This window comes from Anabrus simplex, chromosome 10, assembly GCF_040414725.1.
Source record: "Anabrus simplex isolate iqAnaSimp1 chromosome 10, ASM4041472v1, whole genome shotgun sequence".
In the NCBI taxonomy this organism is placed as follows: Eukaryota; Metazoa; Arthropoda; class Insecta; order Orthoptera; family Tettigoniidae; genus Anabrus; species Anabrus simplex.
The window spans coordinates 82,926,699-82,945,728 of record NC_090274.1 but is presented as its reverse complement, the minus strand read 5'-3'; the positions used below and the strand labels follow the sequence as shown (position 1 = coordinate 82,945,728).

General features: G+C 39.9%; 2 protein-coding genes across 2 annotated transcripts; one reads left to right on the top strand and one right to left on the bottom strand.

Annotated features, from left to right (window-relative positions):
* Positions 1 to 12,741: 12,741 nt before the first annotated feature.
* LOC136867139 (uncharacterized) lies at positions 12,742 to 17,132 on the top strand. Its single transcript, XM_067144247.2, has 2 exons — positions 12,742 to 13,050; positions 15,566 to 17,132. Exons 1-2 carry the CDS (start codon positions 12,749 to 12,751, stop codon positions 16,482 to 16,484), a joined length of 1,221 nt encoding a protein of 406 aa, XP_067000348.1. The 5' UTR covers positions 12,742 to 12,748; the 3' UTR covers positions 16,485 to 17,132.
* Positions 13,639 to 17,799, bottom strand: LOC136867140 (uncharacterized). Its single transcript, XM_067144248.1, has 3 exons — positions 17,580 to 17,799; positions 17,126 to 17,267; positions 13,639 to 14,907 (listed from the first exon to the last, which is right to left on the bottom strand). The coding sequence occupies exons 1-3, from the start codon at positions 17,649 to 17,651 to the stop codon at positions 14,162 to 14,164; spliced, it is 960 nt and encodes a 319-aa protein (XP_067000349.1). The 5' UTR covers positions 17,652 to 17,799; the 3' UTR covers positions 13,639 to 14,161.
* Between the last annotated feature and the right edge of the window lie 1,231 nt (positions 17,800 to 19,030).

Sequence of the window (19,030 nt, the reverse complement as noted above, 5' to 3'; positions counted from 1 at the left end):
CATAGTGTATGTTAGTGTAAATACGTGAGTGTACATAGTGTATGTTAGTGTTTTAGTTACGCTATTGCCTCGCCATTAACACCGAGGCACGACCAGTTTAATAGGTTGGAGTGCTGTTTAAGTTTACTAGGAGATGTCTTGAGGGAGCAAATTAGGTCGGCTCTAAATTACAAAAGCCATAAAAATGTAGGCTACTACTTAGTAACTTGCCATTCGGTATTGAATTTTAATTACAATAAAATAACGTAATATTTGAATATTTGCTAATATTTGGACACTCGTATTCCGTTAGTGATGGCTGGTAAATAACGTAACGAGTATTTTAAACAAGTACGCGCTTGTAACGGTTATAGCATGTACCGGTTACAGGAGATATCCAGTTACTGAAATAACTCTGACTCGACAATACTCGGGTAAACTCGGTTAACACCGGCAGCGCGTGGCCGTACTCCCCAGCAGTAACCGCCTCTATTAACTAGTATTTTACTCTCAACGCGGATTTACTGACGAGTATTGAGTTGTAACCATGCATTTATATCGTCAACGTTTTGAAGAGGGTAAAGGCGAGCTTTATAGATAGTGAGTTCGCGAAATGTTCTATGTGCGGGAAGAAATGCTCTTACAAGTTTTCCATATCAAATTTTAAAAGAAACGCGCGGAAAGGATTCAGCCAACAATTAATTAAAATAGCAATGCTAGCAGTCGAGATAAGTATTTTTTAAGTGCACCAATTTTGTGTTCATACTCTTTAATGTAAGCAGGCAAGGTAAAAGTGGGGCAAGTGCATAAGTGTTCTATAGGCTTTGTATCTCTCTGCCTCTCTTTGCTCAGTGTTGCGGAATCCAATTTAAGAGACTCATGCCAATAAATTAAAGAAGAAACGAACCTCTTTTCAGGATGAAATGCCGCAACCCCGATGTCTCTCAAAAACCAATAACAGTTGAAAAAAGATTAGACTATAGAATTATATTATTATTACTAGTAGTAGTAGTAGTAGTAGTAGTAGTAGTAGTAGTAGTAGTAGTAGTAGTAGACTTGTTTTACGTCACACCGACACAGACAGGCCTTATGGCGAAAATAGAATAGGGCAGGGCTAGGACTGGGATGGGAATGACCGTGGCCTTAATTTGTTTGGTGTGAAAATGGGAAAGCACGAAAAACCATTTTCAGAAATGCCGACAGTGGGGTTCGAACTCTCAGTCTACCTACTATGTGCCCTAAACCAAGTACCATCTCGCTCGGTATATTATCATTATTATTATTATTATTATTATTATTATTATTATTATTATTATTATTATTATTATTATTATTATTATTATTATTATTACCTGCTGATATTACCAGTAAATATCGAAACTCTGATTAAGTCCTCTGATGAGTTTGACGCCATGGAGAGCATCCGATCGTAAAAATCTGCTACGAAGCTTCATCTCACATCCTCATCACGACGCGCAGGTCGCCTACGGGAATCAATTCAAAATACCTGATTCTGGCACGGCGGCACTAAAAGCCATACACGCCATATCATTTCATTAAGTCCTCTGATGAGTTTGTTGTCGGGAAGGGCATCCGGTCGTAAAATTTCCTACGAAGCTTCATCTCACTTCATACTGTACCGGGAACACCGCTACGACAGAAGTCCGAAGTATGTTTGTTGAACTTCGCGCGAGATGGAAGGTAGGCAGCCCGCCGAACGCAGTGACGTACCCAGCGAGTGACGTGGCCGCCGTAAGCCAGCTATCCGCTACCATATATGGTAATGATCCAGCTCGTCCTCAAAAGTACATTTTTGAGCTTATTTATCGTTATTTTGACACTGCCATCTTAAAGGCCCTTACAATGGACATCATCTGTTCAGATTTCAAGAAAATCCACCGAGTATTATAGAAGTTATAAGGGTAGATAGTACCCGAGTTCTAGACACCTCCATGCGAACGTGTGTAAAAGGAGGACCACCCGACCTACGAATGCAGTGTCTGTCACTCCGCCGTCTCTGTGACACGGGTGACAGGAGGAGTATTGTGTGTGTCGAAATTCTAGTTGACAGTCTGCGAAATCCAAGTTCGGTATTTTCTCTAAGTGTTGTATCAGGACTTTGCCATATTCTTGAAGTGCCTGAATGGGACTTTGTTTTCTGCGGGCGACGTATTGGAACTTTGTCATATTGAAACATTGGAACTTTGTTTTTTTCGTGTGTCGTGATTGGACTTTGATATTTTCTTAAAGTGCCATATAAGAACTTTGTTTTCTTTTCTGAAGCGTCTCATTGGAACTTAGTTATTTTCGCCAAGTGTCGCGATAAGACTCTATTATTTTCTTAAGGTGACGTACTGGAACATTGTCATCGGAACTTTATTTTTCTTCGAGTGTCGTGTTGGGACTTTAACATTTTTGCACATTGGAACTTTGTTATTTCTACACATTGGAACTTTGTTTTTTTTTGAAGTGCCACATAGAGACTTACTTATTCAACGACGATTGAAAGGACTTTGAATTTTCACGAGTGTTGTATACCACATTGAACTTACGTTTCGAACTTATTCGAACTTGTATTTTTTTCAATTTCTGGAACATTGAAACTTTCCGAGCGTGTAGGATGAACTTGTGCCCTACCAACATAAACTTTCGTGTGAACGATGTGACTTGTTTTCTCAAGTGCCTCATTGAATTTACGCCTTGTAAAGACTATGAAACTTAGGGGACATTCAACATTACGTTTAATTATGAAATATGCAATGCTTTCCAAGTGCTGCACAGGGACTTATGTTTTGATTCTTAAAGACTGTGACAATTCAGAATACGCATATCGCGTTCCGAGAAAGCCTAGAACTTTCCAGTATTTTGAGTGATCCATAATTTATGAAGTCAGACTTTTTCTTTCAAATATTATTTTTAATGGCTATTCACTTCGCTTATTAATGCAACAGGACAGTTTTCGAGTGCTACTTATTCAGTTCATTGCCAATATGTTTTAAACCTTCAGAACTATGCATTTAGGACTGCAGTAACAGTAATCCTCTAGAACATTCTGACTTACAGTGAGCTTGCCTTATGAACTTGCATTTCTACCAGTACTTGTTCTTCGAGTGATTATTCTAGAATTAAAAGGTCATATCTGTTCAGACAGTGCCCTGAATGTGTGGAGTGCCGTACAGGAAATTCAGGTGTGAATTACGTCTCGAATCGAACCCAGGAACGAGTGCCAATCTTCGAGACATTCCAGAACGTCGAGACTTCCAGAACGTCGAGACACTTCCAGAACCTCCAGACATTCCAGAACTCCTCATCCGAGCAGGTGTGGTCCCTGCCCAGTCGATGTCCAGCACCATCCCAGGACTTGGAGGTACCAACCAGCCACGACATTTCCACGCTGCTGTATGACGGTGATATGAACTTGCTTTTGATGATCAATAAACTCAATTTATCAAAATAATCTCTCAAATTGATAACTATACCTCTCTCTGTACCAGCTCCAATGATAAAGCCACTCCCGAGATTAAGAATCATGTTCGTTCATTTAATATCAAGCGCCTTAAAGATATGAACACATTTTTACGGGTACAATACTTGACCCTATCGGGCGAGCTGGCCATATGGTTAGGGGCGCGCAGCTGTGAGCTTGCAACATGCGGAAGATAGTGGGTTCGAATCCCACTGTCGGCAGCCCTGAAAATGGTTTTCCGTGGTTTCCCATTTTCACACCAGGCAAATGCTGGGGTTGCACATTAACTAAGGCGACGGCCGCTTCCTTGCCGCTCTTAGCCCTTTCCTATCCCATCGTCGCCGTAAGACGACGTAAAGCAAAGTTGTAAATGAATATACCCGCCTCTTCAAAGAAACGGGCCAATAGTTGGACAAATAGTAATTATATTAATATAGGTCTATTATGTGGAGTTCAATTTGTTGTATTTTTGTTACTATATTATTAAAAATTTAAGTTCCTATTTAGCAGTTTCCTTGGTTCATTCTCTAAATACGTACGGACCAAGTGGCCACGTGGCTTGGTTCCACGTAGCTTGTACTCGGGAGATAATGTGTTCGAACTCCACTGTCGGCAGCCTTGAAGATGGTTTTACGTGGTTTCACATTTTCACACCAGACAAATGTTGGGGCTGTACCTTAATTATTTTTTTTTTGCTAGGGGCTTTACGTCGCACCGACACAGATAGGTCTTATGGCGACGATAAGTACCTTAATTAAAGCCACGGCCGATTCCTTCCCACTTCTAGCTCTTCCCTATCCCAACTTCGCCATAAGACCTATCTGTGACAGTGCGACCTAAAGCGAAATTGTGTTGTTTCTCTGAATATTTACTTAAGCTTCTATTTTGCATTCATTTGCCTTTTATATTATTTAGGGTAATATTCTGTTGTATTTTTAATTATTGCAATTACCGTATTGTTCAGCACTTGCCTCAGCTTTTCTCTAAATAAGTTAGTTGTTTATATTTGCCTTTTACATTCATTTTACAGTACAGTTCTCTGTTATTAAGTAGGATTCCTTTTTTTGGCAGTTTAGTTCTTTTTTAAAATGATCGACTGAATATATTTCTCCGTGGATGTCGGTTGTACAATGGAGACGGAGAAAATAGTACGTAAGAGGAAATTACGAAGCTTAACATACTCTACTTGCATCTACAATGCAGACGTTACAGACAGGAAATGATATTTCCATGAGAATTGTGGCTGGTAAATAACTTAACGAGGATCTTTTACCAGTACGCGATTGGAGCTTGTTACCATTACAGGAGATACTCAATTACTGAAATAACAGCAGCTCGGCAATACTCGTGTGTACTCGGTTAACGAGGCCAGTGCGCGGACGAAGTCGTTACCAGTAACTGCCTCCCGTAACTAGTATTTTTATTAACTAGTATTATAATATCCAGTTACTGAAATAACAGCGGCTCGGCAATACTCGTGTGTACTCGGTTAACGAGGCCAGTGCGCGGACGAAGTCGTTACCAGTAACTGCCTCCCGTAACTAGAATTTTTATTAACTAGTATTATAATATTCAGTTACTGAAATAACAGCAGCTCGGCAATACTCGTGTGTACTCGGTTAACGAGGCCAGTGTGCGGACGAAGTCGTTACCAGTAACTGCCTCCCGTAGCTAGAATTTTTATTAACTAGTATTATAATATTCAGTTACTGAAATAACAGCAGCTCGGCAATACTCGTGTGTACTCGGTTAACAAGGCCAGTGCGCGGACGAAGTCGTTACCAGTAACTGCCTCCCGTAACTAGAATTTTTATTAACTAGTATTATAATATTCAGTTACTGAAATAACAGCAGCTCGGCAATACTCGTGTGTACTCGGTTAACGAGGCCAGTGTGCGGACGAAGTCGTTACCAGTAACTGCCTCCCGTAGCTAGAATTTTTATTAACTAGTATTATAATATTCAGTTACTGAAATAACAGCAGCTCGGCAATACTCGTGTGTACTCGGTTAACGAGGCCAGTGCGCGGACGAAGTCGTTACCAGTAACTGCCTCCCGTAGCTAGAATTTTTATTAACTAGTATTATAATATTCAGTTACTGAAATAACAGCAGCTCGGCAATACTCGTGTGTACTCGGTTAACGAGGCCAGTGTGCGGACGAAGTCGTTACCAGTAACTGCCTCCCGTAACTAGTATTATAATATCCAGTTACTGAAATAACAGCGGCTCGGCAATACTCGTGTGTGCTCGGTTAACGAGGCCAGTGCGCGGTCCTGCACGCTTCCAGTAGCCGCCTCAAGTAATCAGTACCATAGAGTTAGTAAATGAAACACTAGAGGTAGCATTGGCGCTGCAGTCGCGTGCGAAGTTGAACGAGCGCGCTGTTTGGCAAAAGGTGGATTGTTTGGCACTGTCACTAATGGAGCTTCCCGATAAACTGAAGTATATACTTCTTTGAAGGAAAATGTGTCTCCTGTGCAGCTTACGGCTGCGTAGAGAGGTTCATAAAGGGCCATAGCATATCATTTCACAGGTATTTTCCGTGAAATTCATTTCCGTACGTATAAAATAATACCTTGCATGACACTCATGGTCATGTGAATTGGCCTACTTGGGCTGACTACGCGACTGATTCCCCTGTCGGCGCGAATGAGACTCTTTGGATCTTACCTTGAAGACTGAAATTAATGTTTTACGAAATATAAGTGATGACATTTTCCTTTCACTGAATGGCCATGTGCATGATACCGAGCGAGTGGCTGCAGGCTTTAGGCCACGAAGCTGTCAGTTTACATTCAGGACATAGTGGGTTTGAACCCCACTGTCGGCAGCCCTGAAGATGGTTTCTAATTCTCACACCAGGCAAATGCTGGAGCTGTACCTTAATTAAGGCCACAGTCGTTTTCTTCCCACTCCTAGCCCTGCGACGTAAAGCAAATTGGTACAAAAAAGAAAATAAGGAAAGATGTGCATGATAGCCTGGAATTGTAGTCCGTTTTTCACTTTTTGTGTGTATTTATAGTAGGCCTGTTAAAAGCTACTGAATATATTTTCTGTTTATACAGTTTGTTGCTTGTCGTGTAGCAGTCCCCATTCATACCTTACCAGAGACTAGATGTGCCACACCGTGTGTGTGAACATCTGAGTCCTTTACTTTCGTCATTATTATTATTCCTTTAAATGTCACATAGGACTATATACAAGCATAATGTATTATTGACTGAACGAGTTGGCGGTGCGGTTAGGGCCACGCTGCTGGAAGCTTGCTTTCGGGAAATAGTTGGTTCAAACCCCACTGTCGGCAGCCCCGAAGATGGTTTTCCCTGGTTTCCCATTTTTACACCAGGCAAATGCTGGGGCTGTACCTTAATTAAGCCCACGGGCGCTTCCTTCCCTTTCCTAACCCATCATCGCCGTAAGGCCTATCTGTGTCGGTGCGATGTAAATCAAATTGTAAAAAATATTGTAAGTATTTTTTCAGTTCTCTTCAATCATTTAATTTACCACTCTCCCTTTCCATTAACGGAAATCATTTTACAAGTTAAAATCTTAAAGTTAAGTAAAATCTCCATAATAGGCCGAAACCACAACCGAGTGTCATATTTTCACTTTTAATCACGTTTAGAAAACATCAACAGTAATAATAATAATAATAATAATAATAATAATAATAATAATAATAATGGTGATGATAATAATAAAATGGCTTTACGTCCCACTACGTACTTGCACGGTTTTCAGAGACGCTGATGTGTCTGAATTTTTTCCTACGGGAGTTCCTTCATGTGCCGCTAAATCTTAGTTATTTAAGTTATTTACAAGAGGCTGACTTATTTGAGCACCTTCAAGTATCACCGGACTGAGCCAGGCTCGAACCTGCCAACTTGGGCTCAGAAAGCTAGGGTCTAAACCGGCGATGGTAATATTTTGCCTACCTTACCCCAAATCTCGCCAACGTTTTTAGGCCTAAAATCTCACTCATCCGCTTCGTACGAGAGAGGACATTTTCGGTCGTTGGGCAGAATTATACCAAATTTCTGGTCATTTACACAAAAAAATAGCGAAATATATGAGCCCTCCTTCTAAACGTATGTTGTTACAAGACTTAATATGAACAGTAAATTGATTTTTGTTACTTAACTGCACCTGAGCACCGTCCTCTTTTATTACACATTTAATCCTGTATTCATGCTTTTTGGGCTTTCTTTTTTACTGGAGAGAAGCATCACAAGTATACTGTAATATCTGAGAATATTTACATGTAAGAATTTTAAACCTTATGTATATCCACACAGTTTTAAAAGGCCCCATATTTACATTGATGAGTACGGAGGAATGAGCTTTTTGCCAAACAGCTGCTCCGCTCGCTACACTGTTTCTCTCGTAGACGGTGGCGCCAATGCTACCTCTAGTAAAACATTTACTAACTCTATGATCAGTACTGACTCGTACACGTGTGTGGGAATTATGAAGTGGGAAGAGCCGTGCGGCCGTACTCACTACCAGTTTCCATCACAGTAATCAGAATTTATGCAAGTTATTTCAGTTTGTAATTAACAGTATTCTTAAATGATGGTGGATTAAATATTTGTTTTGTTCCTTGTTCTTGCTTCTGATTTTTCTACAAAGTTATTTAAGCACGTATTTTACATATTAATTAACAGTATCCTTCTGTTATTTGGAGGTAATTTTTCGTCATTCTTGAACTGATCGACTTCATGTATGTAGCAATTACATAGAAGGGAATTATGACTTAACTTACGCTCCTTACGTCAACCTTGCACTTGGTACACATACTATACCTCCATAATGCTTCCTGCTTTGAAGGACATTTGGCCTAGTAAGCGACCGCTCCTCACCCCGCATGTCAGCATATTATGAGGTGACGGGTGGTCAGCGTAACGAATCCTCCCGGTCGTTATTCGTGGCATTTTTGACCAAGGCCGTCATCACGGTCAGATAGCTTCTCAAGTGGACCTCTCGAAGCAGCTCTCAGACGCAGGCCGGCACGCTACTGGCACTGTGCAGCGAATACTAGGGACCCCTCTTGTAATAACAACAATACTTTACGTCCCACTAACTACTTTTACTCTTTTCGGAGAAGACGAGGTGTCGGAATTTAGTCCAGCAGGAGTTCTTTTACGTGCTAGGAAATCTACCGACACGAGGCTGACGTATTCAAATACCACCGGACTGAGCCAGGATCGAACCAGCGCCTCAACCGTCTCAGCCACTCATTTCGGCACTAGAGGTTATTTTTAACCGTTAACCTTAACGAGTGTTTTTTAGTAACCGCTCCAGTTATAACCGTCAATAAAAAATAACTGCTAAGCCCATCCCTATAATCCATTACTATCGGAAGGATACTATTTGAAGAAGCGCTAGTAGAGCAGCCGAACAACTTCACCCGAGCATAGCCGAGTATAACCGACAGATCTCACCCGAGCGTGGCCGAGTGGCTGCACATTGTCAGGCGCTAGACACAAGTAATGCACAACGCCACCGCCAGTTGAGAAGTGTGAGAGGAGATGTGCTGTCATGTGATCATTAACACGGCACGCCATTGGCCATTTATGTGCGGGCTTATTTTGTCGTTCAAATGAACGAGGTAGTTCATTTGTGCTCTCATCATGAAATCAGCTCTCGCGGCACTTCGTTCAATGAACGAGGCACCAGCTTGTACGTACATTTTACAATAGATGGTGCTTGCTTAGGTCATCGTCCTCTAACATGCTGTGTGCTTGCGTGAACGGCCCCTTCAAATTAATTGAACGAACTCGTACTAGTTCAAATAAAAGAGTCGTTCAAATGAACTAGCTAGTTCATGAATGACCCAACTCTAGGCTGTCCTCCGAGTAGTGATATGCGCGAATGACACCTGGATTCTCGAGAATCCGTTCCTACGACTCCGAGGTCGCACTCAATGTCGCATGCGAGGAATCGGTTCCAGATGACGTCACGAGAGCGTGCTGGGCGTACACACTAGAGTGAGTGTTCCGTGTATGTTGTTGTTTGAGTCATCAGTCCATAGACAGGTTTGATGGAGCTTCCGTGCAACCCGATACTGTGCTAACCTGCATCCTACATCTGCTCTAATCTGCATGTCATATTCATACCTTGATCTCCCATACCGTTCTTACCACCTACACTTCCTTCATAAACCAACTGAACAAGTACTCGATGTCCTAAGATGTGTCCTATCATTCTATCCCTTCTTCTCTTCAAATTTAGCCAAACCGATCTCCTCTCACCGATTCGATTCAGTATCTCTTCATTTGTGATTCGATCTATCCATCTCACCTTCAGCATTCTTTTGTAACACCACATTTCAAAAGCTTCTATTCTCTTTCTTTCTGAGCTAGTTATCGTCCATGTTTCACTTCCATACAATGCACGCTCCACACGAAAGTCTTCAAATACATCTTTCTAATTCCTATATCAATGTCTGAAGTGAGCAAATTTCTTTTCTTAAGAAAGCTCCTCCTTGATTTTCTAATCTGCATTTTATGTCGTCCTTACTTCTGCCATCGTTAGTTATTTTACTACCCAAGTAACAATATTCATCTACTTCCTTTATGACTTAATTTCCTAATTTAATATTTCCTGCATCACCTGCCTTCGTTCGACTGCACTCCATTACTTTTGTTTTGGACTTATTTATTTTCATCTTGTACTCCTTACCGAATACTTCGTTCATACCATTCAGCAGCTTCTCGAGATCTTCTGCAGTTTCAGGTAAAATAACAATACCATCGGCAAATCTAAAGTTTTTGATTTCCTCTTCTTGGATTGTGATTCCCTTTCCAAATTCCTCTTTCATTTCCTTTACTGCTTGTTCTATGTAAATGTTGAAAAGGAGGGTGGACAAACTGCAGCCTTGCCTCACTCATTTCTGGAATGCTGATTCTTTTTCAAAGCCCTCGATTCTTATCACTGCAGACTGATTTTTATACAGATTGTAGATAATTCTTCGTTCTCGGTATCTGATCCCAATCAACTTCAGAATCTTAAATAGCTTGGACCAATCAGCATTATCGAATGCCTTTTCTAGATCCACGAATGCCATGTACGTGGGCTTGTCCTTCTTGATTCGATCCTCTAAGATCAGATGTAAAGTCAGGATTGCTTCACGTGTTCCCACATTTCTTCTGAAGCCAAATTGATCTTCTCCCAACTCAGCTTCAAATTGTTTTTCCATTCTTCTGTAAATAGTACGTGTTAAAATTTTGCAGGCATGAGATACTAAACTAATGGTGCAATAGTTTTCACACCTGTTAGCACCGGCTTTCTTGGGAATAGGTACAACAACATTCTTCCGAAAATCGGATGGGACTTCTCCTGTCTCATACATCTTACACACTAAATGGAATAACCTTGCCATGCTGGTTTCTCCTAAGGCAGTCAGTAGTTCAGAGGGAATGTCATCAATTCCAGGTGTCTTGTTCCTATTTAGGTCGCTCACAGCTCTGTCAAACTCTGACCTCAAAATTGGGTCTCCCATTTCATCAGATGCAACAGCCCCTTTTTGTTCCAGAACCAAATTATATACATCTGCACCTTGATATAATTGTTAGAAATGTTCCTGCCATCTTTTTGCTTTGTCTTCTTTCCCTAGAAGTGGCTTTCCATCCGAGCTCTTAATATTCATACACCTAGATTTCCTTTCTCCAAAGGTTTCCTTTATTTTCCTGTATGCAGCATCTACCTTTCCTAGGACCATACAACCTTCGACATCCTTGCACTTCTCCTTTAGCCTTTCTTCCTTAGCTACCTTGCACTCTCTATACACTTCATTCTTTAATCGCCTGTATTCTTTTCTGCCCTCTTCATTTCTAGCATTCTTGTATTTTCGTCGTTCATCAATCAGGTCTAGTATCTCCGGAGTTATCCACGGATTTTTAGTTGATCTTTTCTTCCTTCCTATCATTAATTCAGCAGCCCTACCGACTTCATTTTTCATGACTCTCCACTCTCCCTCTATTGTGTTTCCTTCAGCCTTTTCATTTATTCCTTGTGCAACATGTTCCTTGAAACAATCCCTCACACTCTTTTCTTTCAACTTGTCTAGATCCCATCTTTTATCATTCTTCCCTTTCTTCAACGTCAGATGAAATTTCATGACCAACAAGTTGTGGTCAGCGTCCACGTCTGCTCGTGGGAAAGTTTTGCAATGAAACACCTGGTTTATGAATCTCTGCCTAATAATAATGAAGTCTATTTAATACCTTCCAGTGTCTCCAGGTCACTTCCACGTATACAGCCGTCGTTTATGGTGTTTGAATCAAGTATTGGCAAGGATTAAATTATGATCAGTGCAGAATTCAACCAACCAACTTCCTCTTTCGTTCCTTTGTCCCAATCCGAATTCTCCTACCGTATTACCTTCTCTTCCTTGGCCTACCACTGCATTCCAGTCTCCCAACACAATTAGATCCTCGTCACCTTTTACATATTGTATTAAATCTTCTATATCTTCATATATTCATTCGATTACCTCATCATCCGCTGAACTAGTAGGCATATAGACCTGCACTATTGTGACGGGCATTGGTTTGGTGTCTATCTTGACGACAATAATTCTTTCACTATGCTGGTCGTAGTAGCTCACCCGCTGCCCTATTTTCTGATTCATTATTAAACCAACTTCTGCGTTTCCCCTGTTTGATATTGTGTTGAATAATTCGGTAGTCGCCTGACCAAAATCATGTCCTTCCTGCCAACGTACTTCACTTATACCAACTACATCTAACTTTAGTCTATCCATCTCCCTTTTCAGATTCTCCAACCTACCACAACGACTCAAACTTCTAACATTCCACGCTCCGACTCGCAGAATGTCAGTATCCATCTTCCTGGTGATCGCCCCCTCTCGTGTAGTCCCCACCCGGAGATCCGAATGGGGGACTAGTTTAACTCCGGAATATTTTAACCGGGAGGAAGCCATCATCAGTACATCATTCATACAGAGAGAGCTGCATGTCATCGGGAGGTAGTTACGGCTGTAGTTTCCCGTTGCTTTCAGCCGTGTAGCAGTATCAACACAGCTAAGCCATGTTGAGTAATATTACAAGGCCATATCAGTCAATCATCTAGACTGCCGCCTTTGCAACTTCCGAAAGGCTGCTACCCCCCTTTCGATGAACCATTCCTTAAGGTAATCGCCCACTGCAGGGAACCGCGCCGCGCCGCGCGGAACAAGCTTGTGGAACATTCCACGGGTCATTTTCCGAGACTTCGCCCATACAGCACACCTCACCGCGCCGCCTCTCTCCAGTTGGGGAAGTGCAGCTCACACAGAAAGATGAGTTCCAGTTCCGAGGAGGATTTATTATTTGCAGTTGCGCTACTTGCAAATGAGGAAGAAGAAAAACGCGAAAGAAAAGTTTGGGTCCACAACATTTATGAGAAAAGGGAAACGTACGGAGAGTTTCACCATTTATTTCCTGATCTACTAAAGGACCGAAGTAAATTTTTCCACTACTTTCGTATGTCCCAAGAAAAATTCTATGAACTATTGAACCTAGTTAAGCCGTGTGTAGAGCGAGAAAATACCACCTTTCGCCGAGCTGTACCATGTGAAGAAAGACTTGCTGTATGCCTCAGGTAAGTTATTTGATTCATTTATATTTTAATTTCATATTTTCTCGTACAAACAGAGTAACACAATATAGCTACAGTAATAGTAGTTACTGATAATTCAATGTAACGTATCGAAAAGGTTTTTATTTATTTATTTATTTATTTATTTTGTTGTCCGATACACAAAAGCCTATTTTATCCGAAGTTACTTTAGGGCTAAAGATGATAATAGATTATACAATTGCATCAGATTAAATAGTATGAAATTATCACAGAGCTGCTGAAAATTTCCATCCTAAGGTAAAGCACTAAATCATTTTAAGACTATACAGGTTCTGGAGGAAATAAAATATAAAATCATTGATTCAGTGTTTTTTTCAAAAGGCGTAGGTGAACAAAAGTTAGTTGGGAAACTAAATAAAACTTCCCCAAAGGCTGAATTTTTAATATACTTTTTTAAAATGGATTTTTTTACTAACATACTTTTATGGAACATGTTCCACTCTCTGAAATAATTGTAAAAATGTTTGTCCGGAAGATATGCGCAAAAGAAAATCGTGCAACTACGCCCTTTCCAAAAAAATAGACACAAAAACGTTCATTAAATTGTTTTAAAATGCAATTTATTTGCTAGAGACAGATATTTACAGAAATACGTGACAAAGACTAACACAAAATATAATATCAGTTTAGGACTTAAATTGGAATGTTTCGCAACACTAAGAAATTAGTGCAAATCTAAAGCACAGACAATTTGTTCAGATGGAATGTATTTGCTACACACTAAAATTACCGTACTACAAATCTGAAGCACAGAGAACCACTTACAACATAACAAAGCCATTGTTACTCAGCAGTTTAGGTTTGAAAACCTAATATACAGTATTATTTAATGCAAATCTAAAGCAAAGGAACATAGTTATAAAAAAACATTACTAAATAGAAATTCAAGTTGTTAAATTGAACGTATTTGCTACACTGAGAAATGAAAGCAAATCTGAATCACAGAGACAGATACCATGAACATATCATTGTTGCTCTAATAACATCTTATAACAAAAGCAGATGTCTCAATAATTTTGTGGGAGGCGGTATGTAGTTACAGCTCATGGAGAGTAGCGAAATGGTTTACACTTTAATTGTCGTTCACTGGGTGGTTGTCATCATTCGTCTGGTGATTTTGATTGAACTGGGGTGCCTGAATATGGCCTGGTGTTGGTGAGATTGGGATCTGTGAACCTGCTTGAGTGTGTGTAAGGATACTGGAAGAAGTCAAACTTGGTGGAAATCGATACTGGACAGGAATTTCGGGATGGATAAAATTTGGTGCTGGAAATGACTGCATATTGATTGCTTCAAATTCTGCCTGATGAATGATGGTGGAAATCTGACTTTTAATTTTTACTTGTAACTGTGGTGGAAATGTTCTTACTGTCTCTTCTACACTTTGAAAGTATTTGCGGAGATGGTCACCCTCTTGCCCCAGAGAAGATTGTCGCGATTTCTTCAACTCAACAAACTCTTTAAAAATAGCAGCCGAAGGTGTTAAAGGCGCAGTTTTCTTTCTCTTGCCACTCCACAATCCTGGTCGTTTGTCATTTTTCTGAGTATCTTCAGTTGTATGTGAGGAACCCGAGTCGACATTCTGAGATTCTTCCTGAACCTCAGAAATATCTGTTTGTTCATCGTCATCGGATGGAGTTCCTACATTGCTCACCTGGCTTCTCTGCATTGTGATGAAGGGCCTGATGAACTCCATTTGTGCCTCGAGGCGCCAAGGGTTGATTTTCTTGGCTGCTTGTCCAGATTTTGGTTGTCTTTTTCTTAAAGCCTTCCGATAACATTCCCGCAGGGACTTCCATTTGGCTCTGCACTCATCAGCTGAAAGTAAAAAAAAGATGTAATATAAATAAATAAATAAATAAATAAATAAATAAATAAATAAATAAATAAATAAGTTAATTATCTAACTATGCATAAAAGTTTAAATAATTTCTTAAATGTTTATATCATTATTGAAATATAAAAGCAATCAATCAATCAATCAATGAATTCAAATCAATTATCTAAAGGCTAAGCCTTGTCGCTGTAGCCACATCCCACGGTCTTGAGCAGTTCTCTTCATCGTGACGTAGGAAGCAAAACTGAGTATATCATATTTATTTCGTCCACTAGAAATTAAGAGAAACACGTAACCATCAATGGCTCAAAGCGAAATTGTACTAAATTTTGAGATGTTAAGAGACGTGCAGGATCTCTCCGAATATTTTACCAGTCAGAAAATTGTATCCTTTCAGTTTAGGGATTTCACAACTAAATTACAGGCTTTTGATCAAAATGACAGGGCATTTAATATTATCAAATTATTTCTTGTTAGCTGGAGAAAGAAAGTAATCAGATCAGAGATGAATTAAAATTTGTGATCATTTAACAAACGCAAAGAATTAGGCAAGAAGCAATAATATTTATTTATTTATTTATTTATTTATTTATTTTATTTATTTATTTATGTATTTATTTATTTACTTTTTCTTTTCAGATTTCTTGCTACCGGGAACTCTTTCAGAACACTTGCATTTAGCTACAGACTTGGAGAGACAAGCGTCAGGAGGATTGTGTACGATGTGTGTGACGCTGTGTGGACAAAGTTGGTTCCTATTTTCATGCCTCAACCAGACAAAGAAATCTGGGAGAGAAATGAACTAGAGTTCCGAGAAAGATGGAATTTCCCGAACTGTGTGGGAGCAATGGACGGGAAACATGTGGTGTTTGACAAGCCAGCCAACAGTGGGTCATTGTTCTACAATTACAAAAAAAGCTTCTCCATTGTGCTTCTAGCTCTAGTCGATGCCAATTATAAGTTTGTGATGGTAGATGTAGGGGCTTTGGGAAAAAATAGCGATGGGGGAATATTTTCTAATAGTATTTTCGGAAGAAAACTTCAGCAGAACAAATTGGACTTTCCTCCGGATAAAATTCTACCTGGAACGAATGAGCTCATGCCTCATGTTATTGTTGCAGATGAAGCATTTCCTCTGCAACGGAACTTGATGAGGCCTTATCCCGGTGATGAATCAAAAAGAAACACGGAGAAGAGAATATACAATTACCGACACAGCAGAGCTAGAAATACCTGCGAGGATTCATTTGGCATTTTATCTAAGAAGTTCAGAATATATCAGAGGAAAATGCAAGTTTCGCCAGAACATATGACGAAATTTGTTTTGGCAACCTGCGTGCTTCATAATTTCTTACGCGAAGATCATCCAAATCTGCTTGCAGAACTTATAGAAGAAGCTACACCTGCGCTTCAAGATTTGAGAGGCACTGGAGGGACGTACACAGGATCAGCTCTTCGGATCAGGGACAGATTTAAGGACTATTTCAGCTCCCATGCAGGATCGGTTGAATGGCAAGAAAGAATGATAAATGTTGGCCGAAGGAACACTAACGAATAAAAATTAATTCTTAACGTATTGTCCTCGTTGAGAACTTAACATGATAGCCTACAATTATTAGTAAACGTTTTACATTAACTAAGTAGTATAATTTTAGACTTTTCATCATAATGAACCTAAGTTATCGTTTTTAATCTCTATATATTTGTTTTGATGAACAATTGCCTGACCGGAAACATAATCATGAAATGCATAGGATATGGCAATGAATATGTGAGGTAATAATTATTATAACAAACAATAAGTTTCTTAAGTAATAAGAAAACAAAAATGTGATCAATTGTTAAACATATTTATAATGTTTAAATCTGATGTCTTTTTCAGGTTGCACTACATCTGTTTATCTTTTAACTCCTTTCGTTTACTCTTTCTTTTGGTATAGGATCATTGTTTTCTTGTCACGTAGTACAATTTTGTAGCGGCTTTTGCTTTTACGCTACTACTTTCCTTCCAACACGTTTTGCTTATGGATAGAAGGCTGAGCGTTAATTATGGTGTCCTTAGAATTTAATGGCTGTATGTATTTGATATGTCATTTTTTTTAAATTCTTGTTCACTGTACTGGGTAATGAAAAGTTTTAATATTATTTTATTTTATAATAGCTTTAACGTGCTTGTCAATTGGAAATAAATATACTTACCACTGAGGCCCATTTCCTTGCTGATTTCATCCCACGAATTGTCCTTTGCCAGATTATCGTGGTACTTGGGATGAGAGGGATCGTACAGATGGGGATATTCCTTCACCAAAAGCAGCAATCCTTCTTCATTCATTCTGAAAACCTGAATTTAAAAAACGAAATGAAAACCTTAAATTTGTTTTACTTAACTTAATAAACGTGACTGAGGAGTTTGTTGGAGAACTAACACGTTTACATTTTTAAATTATATTCTAATTAAATTTACAATATAAAAACCACATGAAAACATCCGGCTCGATGTTGATTTTGTTGAATTCTAGCTCAATTTGGTTATGCATGATTTTACTTACCACAATGAACGATGAGAACAGGACAGAAGAGGAAACACAACTCAGAAGACAACAGAAACACAGACAAGATAACAGAAAGGCGTACAGTGCACAATACCACTAACCGCGTGAAGGTACGAGCATGCTGGCACTAGTCGAGGACTCCCGAGGACCGCCGAAACGGCACGAAACCACATTCTTTCCGTTATTCCATCCTTCTACCCTCGCCCAGGCAAGCGCGCCGAAAGGAAAAAGTTCCGTTCCAGAAACCTGGGGGCTTCTGGCGCGGAAATTCCACAAGCTTGCTCCGCGCGGCGGGGCGCGGCTCCCTGCAGTGGGCGTTAAGCCATTTCATTTCACAAGAAGCAGACCACGGAAATTTCTTCTCGGCTGCGCTGCGCGGCGCGGCGCGGTGTAGTGGGCGATTACCTTATAGACTGGTCTCTCAACAGATACCCATGCGATATGGTTGTACCTGCGGCTCGGCTATCTGCTTCATTGCGACACGGAAGCTTCCCCACCGCGGCAAGGTCACATGGTTCGCAGGAGAGGCTTCCGTGTATAAGTGGGGTAAATTCGAACGTGCAGTATTTACTATTTCTTTTGTATACAGTGTAATGTCTTATTGGTTGTCATGAATGAATTATGCCACATAATAATGAAATAACAAATTATCCTGCTTGTCTGGAAATCACATTTCATATCTCGACAGTGGTTGTAGCAATCGAAATTTGTTATTTATGCTTACACTGTATTTTTCTCATGTGGTTTTCAAATATCGCTCGTGTAAACGTGTAAGGTCTGTTGAATTAAGTCGCGTTTTTAATAAGTAAACAACTTGTTTCAAAGTATACCTGTCTTCCGTTACATTTAATTTGTAATGAACATTTCATGCTACTCTCCGACTCATTGGCCGAATGGTCAGTGTTGAGGCATTCGGTTTTGAGTGTACTGGGTTAGATTCCCGGCCGGGTGGGTTATTTTAATCACCTCTGATTAGTTCTTTTGGCCCGGGGACTGGGTGTTTCTGCTTGTCCTAACATTTTCCTCTTCATATTCAGACAACACACTGCACTACCAACCACCACAGGAACACGCAATAGTGATTACATCCCTCCACATAGGGTTGGAGTCAGGAAGGGAATCTGGTTGTAAAACAGGGCCAAATCAACATGTGCGATACAGTTTGCACCCGCGACGCCACAGGTGTGAGAAAAGTGATAGAAAAAAGAAGAAGGAGACATTTCCTACTACTGCTAAGTATTATTATGCGAAACTGTCAGAATTTCTCATTTTGTTTTCATCACTGCTTAACATTAGTTAAGGTTGTTTCTTTACTACAATTATATTTTTTGAAATAGTACTTTTATATTATGTCATAATCCCCGTACAAGTTTTGATTTGTTTACAATCCATACAAATTGATTAGTTTCAAACAAGGAATCATACTTTCTGATCAAATTACAGTCGCATTAGAGGATATAACTCCAGGACACTACTGTACAATGAAAGCAGGCACGGCTCATAAAGTGACCTGGTTTTAAACCAAAACGAACTCACATTACAGAACACATTC